Below are 18278 nucleotides of genomic sequence, written 5' to 3' on the forward strand. Positions count from 1 at the left end.
CGCTTGCAGATTGGTGTCTAATTGTACCCACCAATCAGAAAGCACTATCAAGGGGGCTGAACCAAAAATGGCCCAGCTGTTTAGCATAGCTTTCTGCTTTTTCAAATAAAGATACAAAGAGAACAAAGAAAAAATGATAATAGGATTAAATTAGAAAGTTGCTTAAAATTGCATGCTCTATCTGAATCATGAAAGCAAAAATTTGGGTATAATATACCTTTAACCCCTTAGTGACCAAGGATGTGTCAGGCATGTCCTACAAAAAATACAGTTAAGGACCAAGGACGTGCCTGACACGTCCTCTGGGGTTTTAAGACTGGAAGCGATGGTGATCGTTTCCAGACTCTTTCAGGGTATTGCAGTGATGCCTCGATATTAAGACATCACTGCAATACCCATTTTTACCCACCGATGCAGAGAGGCCCATTGATGTTTATATCTGTATCAAGGGGGGGGGGGGGCATCTACACTACAGAAAATGTAGCAAACCGAGGGTTGCAAGTTCGATCCCCGGTGAGCTCTATTTAGCCCTTCCTCCTTTTGAGGTTGATAAAATAAGCAGCGCCTCGAGTCCCTTATGTTTTCTCCGTGTCTTTTCTTCTTTGTGGAAGAATACAGTAGTTTGTTCCCTTCCTTTAGTAAGGGGTGTGTTGTTCGGAGACCGACTGCTGGGCAACAGGGTCTCTTGTTGACTCAGTCCAGTCTTGTTCCTGCGGTCTCTAGCAAGGCTTGTGTATGCGGGTCAGTGTCCTTGGGCCTTTTCCTTTTTTTCAAAGTTGTTCTCGGCTTCGGATGAAGCAGGATTTTGTTGGGTAGGGGTTTTCAGGCCTGGTGCCCTCAGAATGGGCCGCCTCTTGTACCCTCCCGTTTTTGCATTTAGTGTCCTCTATAGCTTGGATATTGTTTTCCCAAAAGTAATTAATGCAGCTGCGGACTCTTTCCATTTCTAAAGAAAAACTTAAATTATGCTTACCTGATAATTTTCTTTTCTTCAGATGGAAAGAGTCCATAGCTCCCTGCCCGTATTTTTGCTGTGGGGCATCTGTTATTTTTGTTCTTCTGGCACCTTTTCACCCTGATATTTCTTCTACTGTTCCTTGTTCCCTCGACAGAATGACTGGGGGATGAGGGAAGTGGGGGAGGTATTTAAGCCTTTGGCTGGGGTGTCTTTGCCTTCTCCTGGTGGCCAGGTTCTGAATTCCCAAAAGTAATGAATGCAGCTGTAGACTCTTTCCATCTGAAGAAAATAAAATTATCAGGTAAGCATATTGTAAGTTTTTTCACCCCCCATATCTCTGTAACTGTTGATAAATCCATCATTACCCCAACCTCACATGCCCGATGGGTCACACTTGACTCAGATCTTTCTTTCACTCCTCTTATTCAGTCCTTGGCTAAAGCCTGCCTCTTCCCCCTTAAAAACATTGCTAAAATTAGACGTTTCCTTACACAAGACACAACTTAGATTTTAATCCACTCTCATCCTTTCCCACCTCAACTACTGCAACTCCATCCTCTCTGGTCTCCCTAGCTGCCGCCTAGCTCCTTTACAATCCATAATGAATGCCTCTGCCAGGCTCATTTTCCTTACACGTCGCTCTTCATCTGCCAATCCCTTTACTGGCTTCCTCTTGCTTCTAGGATTAAACACAAAATTTTCACTCTGAGACAACAAAGCCCTGAATTGCATTGCTCCCCCTACACCTCAGTCCTTGTTTCCAGATACTCTCCCTCCCGTCCCCTTCACTCCGCTCATGATCTCCTACTCTCCTCCTCTCTTGTTACCTTCTCAAATTCCCGTTTACAAGATTTCTCCAGACTGGCTCCCATCTTATGGAACTCTCTGCCTCGCTCCACAAGACTCTCCCCTAGTTTTAAAAGATTCAAGTGCTCCCTGAAGATTACTAATCAAGGACGTATACAACCTACACTAACCTTTCTATCCCCATTGCTATCCCCCATAGCATGTAAGCCTATGAGCCCAGCTGTTTGTAGTTAGCCTTCATAAGAGCCGACTACAAGAGTGCAACTCTTGGCAGGACCCTCTACCCATTTGATCCATGTACTTGTTTTTTATATACTACCTATGTTCATAGCGCTGCAGAACTTCTTGGCGCTCTACAAATACCTGATAATAAAATGGTTATTCAGAGATTACTGACAGATATCAGTGTTACAATGTAACTATCGCTAATTTTGAAAAAAAAAATGGTTTGGAAAAAGTGAAGTGCTACTTGTACTTATTGAGATGAAAAGTAACTAGCGCCCAGGACTGATATCTGCTCACTATAAAGAAGACCCCCTAATAGGTCTAAAAACGGAACAATAAAACAGGATATATAGGAGCGCCAATGGCTTAGATATACCACAGGAAATAGAAATAATCTCCAATAATTTCTCTTAGGGTTAGATTTGTTCAAATGTCAAACAAATATATTTATTATATTAAAACAATATGATTCTGATCTCCAGAATTCATAAAAAATGTATATAACAAAGACACAAGGCACATATAAAAATACATAAAATAAAATACAGCGATTGACAAATTAAAATACAGCGGATGACAAATTCAATCTAATCCAGTTATTTTGACTGGGTGACCAATATCCAATGGTCCGGTGTTTCGTGAACGAGTCCTCTTAAAGACCCTCTAGTAGGTACACAAATGTGTATTAAGAAACAGATAGGTACTTAATTGAATTTATCAAATAAGTGTGCAAATAAACTTGGTGTCCAATAAATGATATAATATTAACTCGAATAGTGTTATCAGTAAGTGATAAAACCACTATTACAGTGATACGAGACCCACTTTAGAGGTCAACAGTTCATATAGGTAGAGCAAAATGTGATGATTAATATAAATCATATAATAAATGCCGTGATAAATTAAAAATGGGATAAAATATAAGATAAAATATATTGAAATTCTTAAGCTAACAGATAAACCATATTATGGATCACAATATATAACACAAAATAAAATACAAATCTAAAGTGATCAAGTAGGTGTGGTCAAAAAGTCAAAGTGAAAAATGCTAAAAATACAATATGGTCAAAAATTCAAAGTGAAAAATGCTAAAAATACAATATGTGTGATCCTACTAGTGGGATTCTAAACTAAACTGGTACCAGCCATATCTCAATTAGCCTAATTAAATCTGGATGATGGACTCAGTGGTCCGGTAATGCGTCTAACTTTAATATCTTATAAACAATAAACCAATAAAACAAATAGCACAAGCTATAAAATTAATATAAACAACATGAAAAACAGAGTTTATGTCTAGTTTGGCCAAAACTAATCCACAACTCTTAAAGGTGTGTTTCCACAACTTTTAAGAAATAATAATATTGACAATGGTAGTGTCCTTAAAAAGTCAATTGGTAAAAGTGAATCCTTAAAAAAGTCTGATGAAAAAAATCCTCAATGTGTGGTGGAGTCCAAAGTCCTACTCCTTTGTTAAGACAAAACCTGAAAGAGATGAAAAAAGCGCACTAAACAAACAGCGCTATAAGGGTATGAACTATTGAAAATAGTCTTACCGATCAAATCCTGGTCCTGGATATAATGAGCCTCTCAAATCTTTGGTGTAAAGTGTCGTCTACGCGTTTCGGCCCTCGTACCGGGCCTTTTTCAAGACATATAGAGGCTACATTAATACTGACCTTTTATACTCTTCTATATGGGCGTTTGTATGTTAAAAATTGCGCCAAATGAGGCGGATGTTGTCGGATTGTTCCCCGCCGAAAAAACCACACTTCCGATAGTAAACCGGAAGTTGAAGCTTGTAACACTTCCGGTTTTTGAGCTTCCGGTTTCCCGGAGCCATTTTGGAAATGGGCAAGATCGGTAATGGGCATTAGACGGTCTAGTAAACCGATTTTTCTTTATAATATTGGAAATGGACATAATCGGCAATTAGACAGCCAACTATAAAGACTAGGTGTTGTATATATATTTAACTATTTCATTTGACATCTGTTAATAACTAGATATAATTTTTAAATTTCGTTCATCTAGTTGAGGCTAATATATCCAGGACCTAACATTAGGATTGTTTATACAATTTTAGCAACAGGAACCTTCTATTAATCAATACAGATCTATATCCATTTGACAAATTCCAGATTAAGGTCTCTTGATCCCCAAATAAGTCCCTTTTACAATTTGTATTTATGGAGATTATCCAATATTCGTGGTAATACACATCGTTCACCTTAAAGATACTACTTTATAATAATCTAAAAATATTGATTTCCCAAGATCCATGGTGGAAAATCATCTACTTTCCTTACATATACATAAAGCAATAATTTGAACTCATATTCTTATACACAATATAATAATTCAAACTAATTATAAAAATAAAAATATAAAATATATAAATTGCCATCATTTGTCTTAAAATAGTATTCCTCAAAGAGCTTAGGTCAACTCGACCAAGCCAGATGATTAAAAAAGTGGTTCTAAGGAATTATTCATAACAGTAACTTCAAAGTGAATATGACTTGAATTAGATAATTAATATTTGGATTTGTTGTAACTTTAGGGATAAAAATCAATTACTCTGAACTATTCAAAACAGATGGACAATCTCAAAATTTGCGTTGAGACCTTTTGGATAGATACAGTCTAAATTAAAAATCCATTTGGACTCTGTTTTTAGTAATTTCAGTTCCATGTCTCCTCCTCTCCAATCTTTGTTTATTTTGCATATACCCATATATTTGAAGCTTTTGTCGCTTCCACCATGTACTTCTTTGAAGTGTTTGTAAATCGGTAAATCAACCTTCTTCCATTTGATCTGCAACAGATGTTCTCGAATTCGGTCTTTTAGTTTCCTAGAGGTCTGGCCTACATACTGTAGGCCACACCCACACTCGACCAAAGAGTATAAAAGGTCAGTATTAATGTAGCCTCTATATGTCTTGAAAAAGGCCCGGTACGAGGGCCGAAACACGTAGACGACACTTTACACCAAAGATTTGAGAGGCTCATTATATCCAGGACCAGGATTTGATCGGTAAGACTATTTTCAATAGTCCATACCCTTATAGCGCTGTTTGTTTAGTGCGCTTTTTTCATCTCTTTCAGGTTTTGTCTTAACAAAGGAGTAGGACTTTGGACTCCACCACACATTGAGGATTTTTTTCATCAGACTTTTTTAAGGATTCACTTTTACCAATTGACTTTTTAAGGACACTACCATAGTCAATATTATTATTTCTTAAAAGTTGTGGAAACACACCTTTAAGAGTTGTGGATTAGTTTTGGCCAAACTAGACATAAACTCTCTGTTTTTCATGTTGTTTATATTAATTTTATAGCTTGTGCTATTTGTTTTATTGGTTTATTGTTTATAAGATATTAAAGTTAGACGCATTACCGGACCACTGAGTCCATCATCCAGATTTAATTAGGCTAATTGAGATATGGCTGGTACCAGTTTAGTTTAGAATCCCACTAGTAGGATCACACATATTGTATTTTTAGCATTTTTCACTTTGAATTTTTGACCATATTGTATTTTTAGCATTTTTCACTTTGAATTTTTGACCACACCTACTTGATCACTTTAGATTTGTATTTTATTTTGTGTTATATATTGTGATCCATAATATGGTTTATCTGTTAGCTTAAGGATTTCAATATATTTTATCTTATATTTTATCCCATTTTTAATTTATCACGGCGTTTATTATATGATTTATATTAATCATCACATTTTGCTCTACCTATATGAACTGTTGACCTCTAAAGTGGGTCTCGTATCACTGTAATAGTGGTTTTATCACTTACTGATAACACTATTCGAGTTAATATTATATCATTTATTGGACACCAAGTTTATTTGCACACTTATTTGATAAATTCAATTAAGTACCGATCTGTTTCTTAATACACATTTGTGTACCTACTAGAGGGTCTTTAAGAGGACTCGTTCACGAAACACCGGACCATTGGATATTGGTCACCCAGTCAAAATAACTGGATTAGATTGAATTTGTCATCCGCTGTATTTTAATTTGTCAATCGCTGTATTTTATTTTATGTATTTTTATATGTGCCTTGTGTCTTTGTTATATACATTTTTTTATGAATTCTGGAGATAAGAATCATATTGTTTTAATATAATAAATATATTTGTTTGACATTTGAACAAATCTAACCCTGTGGTATATCTAAGCCATTGGCGCTCCTATATATCCTGTTTTATTACTTGTACTTATTGCCCTATAACTTGCAAAAAAAGCAAGGAGTTGTTTATGACGCTATCACCTGCACAAACCTGTGTCTAGAAGGCTGCATAGCTAAACCTGCTATCCAGAGACCGAAGACATCGAGGTAGGAGAACGGAGGATTCTACAATTACCATACCATTGCCACACACGACTGCGGTAAGTCTCACTGTTGCAGTCTACAACACGGGATACAAGTCAAGACCCAGGTAACACTGAGACAAGCACAATATGGTGTTGGGCTGACACAGAGACATAAGTAACGGGTAAGGAAGCTGCATAACAGGCGGCTGTCAGTTAGTACACAGTGAGTGAAGATTTCGTTTGTGTGATGTTGGGACTGCATATTTATACTATTACCTCCTCCATAGATTTGGACGGGTGAGCAGGTTATTATTTATATGTGCGAGCATTTAGTAGACACAGGAGCCTCAAAGCATAAGTATTGACAAGCAAGAGAAATACAATTGAGGATTGCTTTAAAAGGTTGATGCACAGCATACGCATATCGTTAATGGTACTATGCAATGTAGTAGGACATGGCTCTATGAAATCAATAAAAAGTAGCACACGTTATTGAGATTGTCGTAAAATGATGTTAATGTGCTAAGTGTGGATTACAAAAGTGTGGGCCCACAGAGCAACTGGGACGGTATGCGAATTGATACAAGTAACAGTTGCAATCTTTGAAGATAATGTTATAAGATGCATTATGGAAACATCTATAGACAACTGAGGCTGTGAACTTTATTATTTTTTCTGGGGTTTTTTGGCAGGTGTTGCGAGTCATTCCCCCTTGAGATGCCTTGGGGGCAATATTATTGTTTTTCCAATTGATTATTATTTTTTTTTGTATGATACATTTTGTTAGATGGGGGTTGAGTGTGTTCATTTAGCTTTTTATTCTGTAGCGGTTATTATTTGGAGCATGGGGTTTGTGTGAAGACGAATGGGTAAACATTATTTCTTTCATGTAATTAGCAAGAGTCCATGAGCTAGTGACGTATGGGATATACATTCCTACCAGGAGGGGCAAAGTTTCCCAAACCTCAAAATGCCTATAAATACACCCCTCACCACACCCACAAATCAGTTTTTCAAACTTTGCCTCCTATGGAGGTGGTGAAGTAAGTTTGTGCTAGATTCTACGTTGATATGCGCTCCGCAGCAGGTTGGAGCCCGGTTTTCCTCTCAGCGTGCAGTGAATGTCAGAGGGATGTGAGGAGAGTATTGCCTATTTGAATGCAGTAATCTCCTTCTACGGGGTCTATTTCATAGGTTCTCTGTTATCGGTCGTAGAGATTCATCTCTTACCTCCCTTTTCAGATCGACGATATACTCTTATATATACCATTTCCTCTACTGATTCTCGTTTCAGTACTGGTTTGGCTTTCTACTACATGTAGATGAGTGTCCTGGGGTAAGTAAGTCTTATTTTCTGTGACACTCTAAGCTATGGTTGGGCACTTTTTATATAAAGTTCTAAATATATGTATTCAAACATTTATTTGCCTTGACTCAGGATGTTCAACATTCCTTATTTCAGACAATCAGTTTCATATTTGGGATAATGCATATGAATAATTCATTTTTTTCTTACCTTAAAAATTTGACTTTCCCTGTGGGCTGTTAGGCTCGCGGGGGCTGAAAATGCTTCATTTTATTGCGTCATTCTTGGCGCGGACTTTTTTGGCGCAAAAATTATTTCTGTTTCCGGCGTCATACGTGTTGCCGGAAGTTGCGTCATTTTTGACGTTCTTTTGCGCCAAAAGTGTTGGCGTTCCGGATGTGGCGTCATTTTTGGCGCCAAAATCATTTAGGCGCCAAATAATGTGGGCGTCTTTTTTGGCGCGAAAAAATATGGGCGTCACTTTTGTCTCCACATTATTTAAGTCTCATTGATTTTTTGCTTCTGGTTGCTAGAAGCTTATTCACTGGCATTTTTTTCCCATTCCTGAAACTGTCATTTAAGGAATTTGATCAATTTTGCTTTATATGTTGTTTTTTCTATTACATATTGCAAGATGTCCCACGTTGAAGCTGAGTCAGAAGATACTTCTGGAATATCCCTGCCTGGGGCTGGAGCTATCAAAGCTAAGTGTATCTACTGTAAACTTATGGTATCTGTTCCTCCAGCTGTTGTTTGTACTGTTTTGTCATGACAAACTGTTTATGCAGATAATATTTCCTTTAAGTACTGTTACATTACCTGTTGCTGTTCTGTCAACATCTAATACTCAGAGTGTTCCTGATAACATAAGAGATTTTGTTTTTAAATCCATTAAGAAGGCTATGTCTGTTATTCCTCCTTCTAGTAAATGTAAAAAGTCTTTTAAAACTTCTCATTTTTCAGATGAATTTTTAAATGAACATCATCATTCTGATTCTGATAATGGTTCTTCTGGTTCAGAGGATTCTGTCTCAGAGGTTGATGCTGATAAATCTTCATATTTATTTAAAATGAAATTTATTCGTTCTTTACTTAAAGAAGTCCTAATTGCATTAGAAATTGAGGATTCTGGTCCTCTTGATACTAAATCTAAACGTTTAGATAAGGTTTTTAAATCTCCTGTAGTTATTCCAGAAGTTTTTCCTGTCCCTAGTGCTATTTCTGAAGTAATTTCCAGGGAATGAAATAATTTGGGTAATTCATTTACTCCTTCTAAACGTTTTAAGCAATTATATCCTGTGCCATCTGACAGATTAGAGTTTTGGGACAAAATCCCTAAAGTTGATGGGGCTGTCTCTATTCTTGTTAAGCGTACTATTCCTACGGCAGATGGTACTTCCTTAAGGATCCTTTAGATAGGAAAATTGAATCATTTCTAAGAAAAGCTTACTTGTGTTCAGGTAATCTTCTTAGACCTGCTATATCTTTAGCGGATGTTGCTGCAGCTTCATCTTTTGGTTAGAAGCTTTAGCGCAACAAGTAACAGATCATAATTCTCATAGCATTTTTATTCTTCAACATGCTAATAATTTTATTTGTAATGCCATCTTTGATATCATTAGAGTTGATGTCAGGTATATGTCTCTAGCTATTTTAGCTAGAAGAGCTTTATGGCTTAAGACTTGGAATGCTGTTATGTCTTCTAAGTCTACTCTGCTTTCCCTTTCTTTCCAGGGTAATGATCGTTTTCATTCCTTTTGTCACAACAAGGAACAAAACCTGATCCTTCATCCTCAGGAGCGGTATCAGTTTGGAAACCATCTCCAGTCTGGAATAAATCCAAGCCTTTTAGAAAATCAAAGCCAGCTCCTAAGTCCACATGAAGGTGCGGCCCTCATTCCAGCTCAGCTGGTAGGGGGCAGATTACGTTTTTTCTAAGAAATTTGGATCAATTCCGTTCACAATCTTTGGATTCAGAACATTGTTTCAGAAGGGTACAGAATTGGCTTCAAGATAAGGCCTCCTGCAAAGAGATTTTTTCTTTCCCGTGTCCCAGTAAACCCAGCGAAGGCTCAAGCATTTCTGAAATGTGTTTCAGATCTAGAGTTGATTGGAGTAATTTTGCCAGTTCCAGTTCTGGAACAGGGACTGGGGTTTTATTCAAATCTCTTCATTGTACCAAAGAAGGAAAATTCCTTCAGACCAGTTCTGGATCTAAAAATATTGAATCGTTATGTAAGGATACCAACATTCAAAATGGTAACTGTAAGGACTATCCTGCCTTTTGTTTAACAAGGGCATTACATGTCTACTATAGATTTACAGGATGCATATCTGCATATTCCGATTCATCCAGATCACTATCAGTTTCTGAGATTCTCTTTCCTAGATAAGCATTACCAGTTTGTGGCTCTGCCGTTTGGCCTAGCTACAGCTCCAATAATTTTTTACGAAGGTTCTCGGTGCCCTTCTGTCTGTAATCAGAGAACAGGGTATTGTGGTATTCCTTATTTGGACGATATCTTGGTACTTGCTCAGTCTTCATATTTAGCAGAATCTCATTCGAATCGATTTGTGTTGTTTCTTCAACATCATGGTTGGAGGATCAATTTACCAAAAAGTTCATTGATTCCTCAGACTTAGGTAACCTTTTTAGGTTTTCAGATAGATTCAGTATCCATGGCTCTATCTTTGATAGACATGAGACATCTAAAGTTGATATCAGCTTGTCGAAACCTTCAGTCACAATCTTTCCCTTCGGTAGCCTTATGCATGGAAATTCTAGGTCTTATGACTGCGGCATCGGACGCGATCCCCTTTGCTCGTTTTCACATGCGGCCTCTTCAGCTCTGTATGCTGAACCAGTGGTGCAGGGATTACACAAAGATATCTCAATATCTTTAAAACCGATTGTACGACACTCTCTGACTGTTATTTCAACAGATGCAAGTCTTACAGGTTGGGGAGCTGTGTGAGGGTCTCTGACAGCACAAGTAGTTTGGGAATCTCAGGAGGTGAGATTACCGATCAATATTTTGGAACGTGCAATTTTCAGAGCTCTTCAGTCTTGGCCTCTTCTGAAGAGAGAATCGTTCATTTGTTTTCAGACAGACAATGTCACAACTGTGGCATACATCAAGAAACTTCCCAGGTATCTGTCCAGATCTCGGGATCCTCAGGCGGAGGCAGTGGATGCATTATCACTTCCTTGGAAGTATCATCCTGCCTATATCTTTCCGCCTCTAGTTCTTCTTCCAAGAGTAATCTCCAAGATTCTGAAGGAATGCTCGTTTGTTCTGCTGGTAGCTCCAGCATGGCCTCACAGGTTTTGGTATGCGGATCTTGCCCGGATGGCCTCTTGCCAACCGTGGACTCTTCCGTTAAGACCAGACCTTCTGTCGCAAGGTCCTTTTTTCCATCAGGATCTCAAATCCTTAAATTTAAAGGTATGGAGATTGAACGCTTGATTCTTGGTCAAAGAGGTTTCTCTGACTCTGTGATTAATACTATGTTACAGGCTCGTAAATCTGTATCTAGAGAGATATATTATAGAGTCTGGAAGACTTATATTTCTTGGTGTCTTTCTCATCATTTTTCCTGGCATTCTTTTAGAATTCCGAGAATTTTATCAGTTTCTTCAGGATGGTTTAGATAAAGGTTTGTCCGCAAGTTCCTTGAAAGGTCAAATCTCTGCTCTTTCTGTTCTTTTTCACAGAAAGATTGCTAATCTTCCTGATATTCATTGTTTTGTACAAGCCTTGGTTCATATTAAACCTGTCATTAAGTCAATTTCTCCTCCTTGGAGTTTGAATTTGGTTCTGGGGGCTCTTCAAGCTCCTCCGTTTGAACCTATGCATTCATTGGACATTAAATTACTTTCTTGGAAAGTTTTGTTCCTTTTGGCCATCTCTTCTGCCAGAAGAGTCTCTGAATTGTCTGCTCTTTCTTGTGAGTCTCCTTTTCTGATTTTTCATCAGGATAAGGCAGTGTTGCGAACTTCTTTTGAATTTTTACCTAAGGTTGTGAATTCCAACAACATTAGTAGAGAAATTGTAGTTCCTTCATTATGTCCTAATCCTAAGAATTCTAAGGAGAAATCATTGCATTCTTTGGATGTTGTTAGAGCTTTGAAATATTATGTTGAAGCTACTAAGACTTTCCGAAAGACTTCTAGTCTATTTGTCATCTTTTCCGGTTCTAGAAAAGGCCAGAAAGCTTCTGCCATTTCTTTGGCATCTTGGTTGAAATCTTTAATTCATCATGCCTATGTTGAGTCGGGTATAACTCAGCCTCAGAGGATTACAGCTCATTCTACTAGGTCAGTTTCTACTTCCTGGGCGTTTAGGAATGAAGCTTCGGTTGATCAAATTTGCAAAGCAGCAACTTGGTCTTCTTTGCATACTTTTACTAAATTCTACCATTTTGATGTGTTTTCTTCTTCTGAAGCAGTTTTTGGTAGAAAAGTACTTCAGGCAGCTGTTTCAGTTTGAATCTTCTGCTTATGTTTTCATTTAAACTTTATTTTGGGTGTGGATTATTTTCAGCAGGAATTGGCTGTCTTTATTTTATCCCTCCCTCTCTACTGACTCTTGCGTGGAAAGATCCACATCTTGGGTAGTCATTATTCCATACGTCACTAGCTCATGGACTCTTGCTAATTACATGAAAGAAAACATAATTTATGTAAGAACTTTCCTGATAAATTAATTTCTTTCATATTAGCAAGAGTCCATGAGGCCCACCCTTTTTTGTGGTGGTTATGATTTTTTTGTATAAAGCACAATTTTTCCAATTCCTTATTTTTTATGCTTTCGCACTTTTTTCTTATCACCCCACTTCTTGGCTATTCGTTAAACTGATTTGTGGGTGTGGTGAGGGGTGTATTTATAGGCATTTTGAGGTTTGGGAAACTTTGCCCCTCCTGGTAGGAATGTATATCCCATACGTCACTAGCTCATGGACTCTTGCTAATATGAAAGAAATGAATTTATCAGGTAAGTTCTTACATAAATTATGTTTTCCCCGATTTCTCTGATTATAAAAGTTGAGTTATTTAAACATGCAAGATTCTAAAAGTTTAAGTAATAAAATATTCTAAGACTCAAATACTGGGATTCTTTTGTATTATTTGATTATAGGGTAAGGAGACTAGACTCTATCCCGGGCATGAGCACTTTTTCTGTATGTTAAATGAAATGGTGATATCACTATATTTATTTTGAGTATAGAAATAAATATGTTATCATGGTGAAATGTGTTGGAATCTAATTATAAACACATGGTCATTTAAAATTGGTCCTACCAGCTTTAGAAATATATTTACTGCAAAATGATTTATGCAAATGTATGCTAATGAACATGGTCAGTAATTATTTTCCAGAAATGATAGAAATCCTAGCTAAGGATTTTAATATCATGAAGTTTTTAATTATATTTGTTCATACCATGAATCGTTTTAGTCTCCCTTGTTTAAAACATTACTGGTTTATTTAAAGGGACAGTAAAGTCATGATGCATATAGAACATGCAATTTTAAATAAAACTTTCCAATTTACTTCTGTTGACAAATTTGCTTAGTTTGCTTGCTATCCTTTGTTTAAGTGCATTCTTAGGTAGGCTCAGGCGTAGCAATGCACTTCTGATAGCTAGCTGGTGATTGATGGCTATACATATATTCTTTTATCATTGGCTCACCAGAAATGTTCAGCTATCTCCCAGTAGTATATTATAGTATATTGCTGCTCATGAGTCTACTTTTCAATAAAGAATACCAAGACATTGAAGCAAATTTGAATAAAAAAGTAGATTGGGAAGTTATTTAAAATCATATGTTCTGACTCGTAAAAGTTTAATTTTTAATTTTGTTTTTTTAAAAGTATTCTACAAATACAGCATTAAAATAATTCCTTTCACAATTTCCATAAACATGTTCCCATAACTGGAAGCTTTGTACTGGAGAACAGCTTTGTAAAGATTTTGTTTCTTTTTGATGCCTTCTTCAAAAGTTGTTTCTTTCCAAATTCTTTTTTTCAAGATAATTTATGTGTGTCAGTGTCATTTCACCATTCGACACCATGAAACAAACATTTTCTTTCATGATTCAGAAAAAGAAGTACATTTTAAACAACTTTCTATTTTACTTCTGTTATATAATTTGCTTCATTCTCTTGGTATCCTTTGTTTAAAAGCATACCCAGGTAGGCTCAGGAGCTGGGAGCTAGCTGCTGATTGGTGGCTGCTCAACTTTCCCAGCTAGCTCCTGGGTATTGTTGCTATTTCAATAATGGGTACCAAGAGAATAAAGCAAAATGCATAATAGAAATAAATTGGAAAGTTGTTTAAAATTGTGCTCTTTATCTGTATCAAGAAAGAAAAAAATGGGGGTTTCATGTCCCTTTAAACTTACTACTCGAATATAATCTAGCAGTTGTTTAAAATCAAAAACTTTCAGATATATTAATACTATTTTTAGTTTTGTTTATTTTTAATTTATTTTAGCCACAGTAAGTATTTAATATATATTTTTCTTTATAACTGGTAAAAGTAAGAGCCATTATACTGGATAGTGTTTTTTTCTTACAGTGTTTATATAGAATGAATAATTTTGAGCATACATGAATTGTGTACTTTGGCTGTGTATGTCTGTGAGTTATTTACTTGGTAGAGCATTTAAAACATTTAAAGATATATATACATATTTATACAGCTGTCTGCCTTGTGCTTCCCCTAGTAAAAAAAATATATAATATATATATATATATATATATATATATATATATATATATTAATATATATATATATATATATATATATATATTAATATATATATATATATATATATATATATATATATATATCTGCCTTCTCTTAACAATACTTTTTCTTAAAAAAAAATTTATGTCTATGCTAGAGGAAACGATTTAAAATAAAGTCATCAGTTTCCTTGATTGCTCTTGGTCGCAAAAAAATGCTGACCAGTATAAGATAAATTACAGACTTTTCAGAGGAGTTTCATTGAGCCTCTATGGTGAAAGATAGTATCTTTGTTTCTTCTGTAGGTGTGATGAATGCAGACTGTGCTACCATTTTGGCTGTCTGGACCCTCCTTTGAAAAAGTCTCCTAAACAGACAGGGTATGGATGGATTTGCCAAGAGTGTGACTCTTCATCTTCCAAAGTAAGTTTAACAAATGCTATTAGAATACATTAGGCTTGTCCCTTACTTCCCGTAGTCTAGTTTTTTACAGAAAGGATTTAGAAGCTCAAAGTTAAAAATGTACTACTTTGTTTTTTTATTTGTTTTTAACCCAAGGGCAAAGGTAATGTCTTTATAAAAAAGTTAATGTAACTGTTGTAATTTATCCCTGGTTATTTTATTTTCTCTCTGAAAATATTCCAACATCTCTAATACCCTTTAGTTTATAATACCCATAATACAGACCTATATATGAAAAAAGCTGATTGCATATAACTAAGGAATAATGTCTTGCTTAACAGAAGCCTCAGTTCTAAAGGTCTTTATTGCAGCTTTATGTTGCAAATAGGACCTTTTTAACTCTGTTCTTTATGTTTGCTACTAATATGTGCACTGACACATTTCGATCCTTCTGTACTGACCAGGTACAAGATATATGCACCTTGCTATTATTGGGTTTGTTTATACTGGATGCGCATATGAATGTTGCGAGTGCTAACCTCTTGCATGATATTTTTATTAAACTCATACTACAAAAAAACAATACTAGAGATGTAGGCATAATTGTTCTGATAATCTGGCAGACTGATAAAATGAAAGGTATGTGGTTTTCACTGATCCATGTGCATAAATAGCAAACAAGAATGGGCCACGCTATGAATACTCTAAGGTAGACACGGGTAATTAGCTGTCCACCCTCGTTTGGAATTCTGTAATCTCTCTTCAATACTACTTAAATTTGTTGGTCACTCCTTGAGGGAATAAAAATTGGTATTGAATTCCTGTCAGATGTCCAAAATGGAAGCGATGCACCATTAGTAAAAAGGTGTTTTAATGTAATTCAGTATCTTTCTGAAAGCATTTGTTTGAAGATAACAGATTGAGACACTGAATGTTAGTTTAAATTCATTACCTTATATGTAAGACAGAGAAATTGACATGATTCCTCCTTGTACTGTAGTTTTTATGATCTCATGCTAGAATAAAACATTATCATAGGTTGAGTGTTATAGTTTAGATAAAAATAGAGAATAGAGAAACAAGCATGAAACACTTCACAATAACTGCATTGTGCTGTGCAGCACGGTTTATTTAAATATATTTGAACACAAAATATCTAAATAAATAGCTTTTTATTTGGTTATGTTAATAAAGAAAATGACTATTGGGCCTGTGGAGGACCCTATAGTTTCCGGCAGTGTCTAGGGCTTAGTTTACTTTGTTATATTAAATATTGAATACAGTGTTAGACTTCATAGAACTTTTTTCAATGTAATGTCTTCTCCATGGTGGTTTCTATACAAGTCCTTGAGTTTCTTTCCCCTCTATTTCTAACTTACTCTCTCGTTTTTAGAATCTTCTTAGATTTTCATTTTAAATGTGTTTCCCTCCTTCTTTTAACCACTTTTCTGCTGGAGGGTCTGCAATGAATGTTCTATGAAGAAAGTCTGTCAAAGTGCTGCAGGCTCATCTCAATCTGCAGCCATAAGGTACAGTAGCAACAGGGTTGGCTAATTATGCGTTTTTATCCTTGTGTAAGAACCCAAAGGTGAATTTCCAATATGACAAGGCCAGTAGATAATGTTAACACAATACAGCACATTAAATATTACCTTGTTATAGAATCCAGCATTAAACATTGTAAACTAACTGTAAGGAATAATATTAACTACTTCATTTCAAATGTGGAAATCATTTATCCTGATGGATAATTTGGATAATTTAGGAATGCAAATTGACAATTATGTAAATAAATTAGAATTTTGTACACATTCTACTTGAAGAAGTTGAATGACTGGATTTTTATGACTTCTTAGCAACATTTTTTGGTCTTATTAAAATTGATGTAGTATTTTACACACTGTATTGCAATATCATCAATATTCCTACTGATATGCATACTTAACATCATTTTGCAATTAAGGTATCATAGAAAACAAGCAACAATACATTTTATATGTAGAATGGACCACATACTTTTTTTTTCTTTCAATCAGACCCGTGTGTATTTTTTTTTATTTATTTATATGGTGCCCCTAATTTATTTTACTTACTCATACAACAATCTGAGATCTACTTTAGTGTAAAATAATGATAATAAAGTTAAACTGTACCTTTCAATCTTTCATGTTTAAGAGCTCATGCACAGATATTGTATATTGTATATGGTATTGTTTCACACACTACAAATATTTTGTATGGCATTCCTAGCAAAAGACTATTATATACCACAATGCAGACCCATGATCCAAAATCACTGTTTAAGTATAAATTATGTATTAGCTGCCCATTTTTTTATATAATTGACATGCACCTGAAAATGTGCCTTACTTAAGTGAGGCAAATATACGTATTCTTTAGGAGTGAAAACTTTAAAATATTTTTTGCATTAAGACCAAAATATGGGCATGTCTTGAGGGAGCATCAATGAACTACGGTTGGATTAAATTGGTAATAGATGTTAAAGATAGGCTTAGAGTTAACGCCTCTGATACTAGAATACTTTTATCCCTCTCTGGCAGCCAAGAAGTTGACTTGAATTTTTTTTCTTGTAACATTTCAATAGCACTGAAATTATATTCTCCATTTTGACAGCTCTATTTTCAAATTAATTTGTTTAGTAATTATAGTTTGGGGAGGCATCTCCAATAGATATTCATTCCATCTTACTGTTGCATTGCATTGTTTTCTCCATATCTTCATGTCTTTTCAGGTTGTGTTCACTCTTACCTTTATAAGCCTAATGCATCTGAGGCGTGATCCGATAAAGATCGTAGTTTGCGGCGCAAGCGAGGGAACGCCCGCAGTTTCAGCTCGCAACTCGAGCTATCCTATATACGGCACCGTCAGAGGCTAAAGTGCCGTAAGTCTGACAAATCTGCGTAAGTATAAATTTCTGGAGTCGCCAGTGACTTACGGCACTTTAGAAACTGCCGGCGCCTACAAAACCTGAGTAAAGTTATAAAATCACCCGTACTGTCTAACACGCCTTCTAAACATAGCCCGACACGTCTAACCCTCTATCCGCTATCCCCCCTCACTATCCTAACAATAAAAATGTATTAACCCCTAAACCGCCGCTCCCGGACCCCGCCGCCAGCTAATAAAGTTATTAACCCCTAAACCGCTGCTCCCGCCGCCAGCTATATTAAATCTATAACCCCCTAAAGTGAGCCCCTACCCCGCCGCCATCTACCTTACCTACCCCCTAAAGTGAGCCCCTTACACCGCCGCCATCTACCTTACCTACCCCCTAAAGTGAGCCCCTACCCCGCCGACATCTATCTTCCCTACCCCCTAAAGTAAGCCCCTTACACCGCCGCCATCTATTTTAAAAATATTAACCCCTAATTTAATCCCCCTACACCGCCGCCAGCTATATTAACTATATTAACCCTAATTATATTAGGGTTAATATAGTTATTATATTATATATATTAACGATATT

General features: G+C 36.1%; 1 protein-coding gene across 5 annotated transcripts in view; it reads left to right on the top strand.

Moving 5' to 3' along the window:
* The window catches only part of PHF14 (PHD finger protein 14), an 809709-nt gene that overhangs the window by 603800 nt on the left and 187631 nt on the right, over positions 1–18278 (top strand). For 3 of the 5 annotated variants that reach the window (XM_053714097.1, XM_053714099.1, XM_053714100.1), the window contains one exon: positions 14695–14812. The exons of 1 other annotated variant lie outside the window; for it this stretch is intronic. In XM_053714097.1, coding sequence (XP_053570072.1) covers positions 14695–14812 — 118 coding nt within the window. Of the gene's footprint in view, positions 1–14694; positions 14813–16248; positions 16321–18278 lie in introns of all 5 variants that reach the window. One more of the 5 variants, XR_008402519.1, reaches the window with a different exon arrangement.

This window comes from Bombina bombina, chromosome 5 (genome assembly GCF_027579735.1).
Source record: "Bombina bombina isolate aBomBom1 chromosome 5, aBomBom1.pri, whole genome shotgun sequence".
Classification (NCBI taxonomy): Eukaryota; Metazoa; Chordata; class Amphibia; order Anura; family Bombinatoridae; genus Bombina; species Bombina bombina.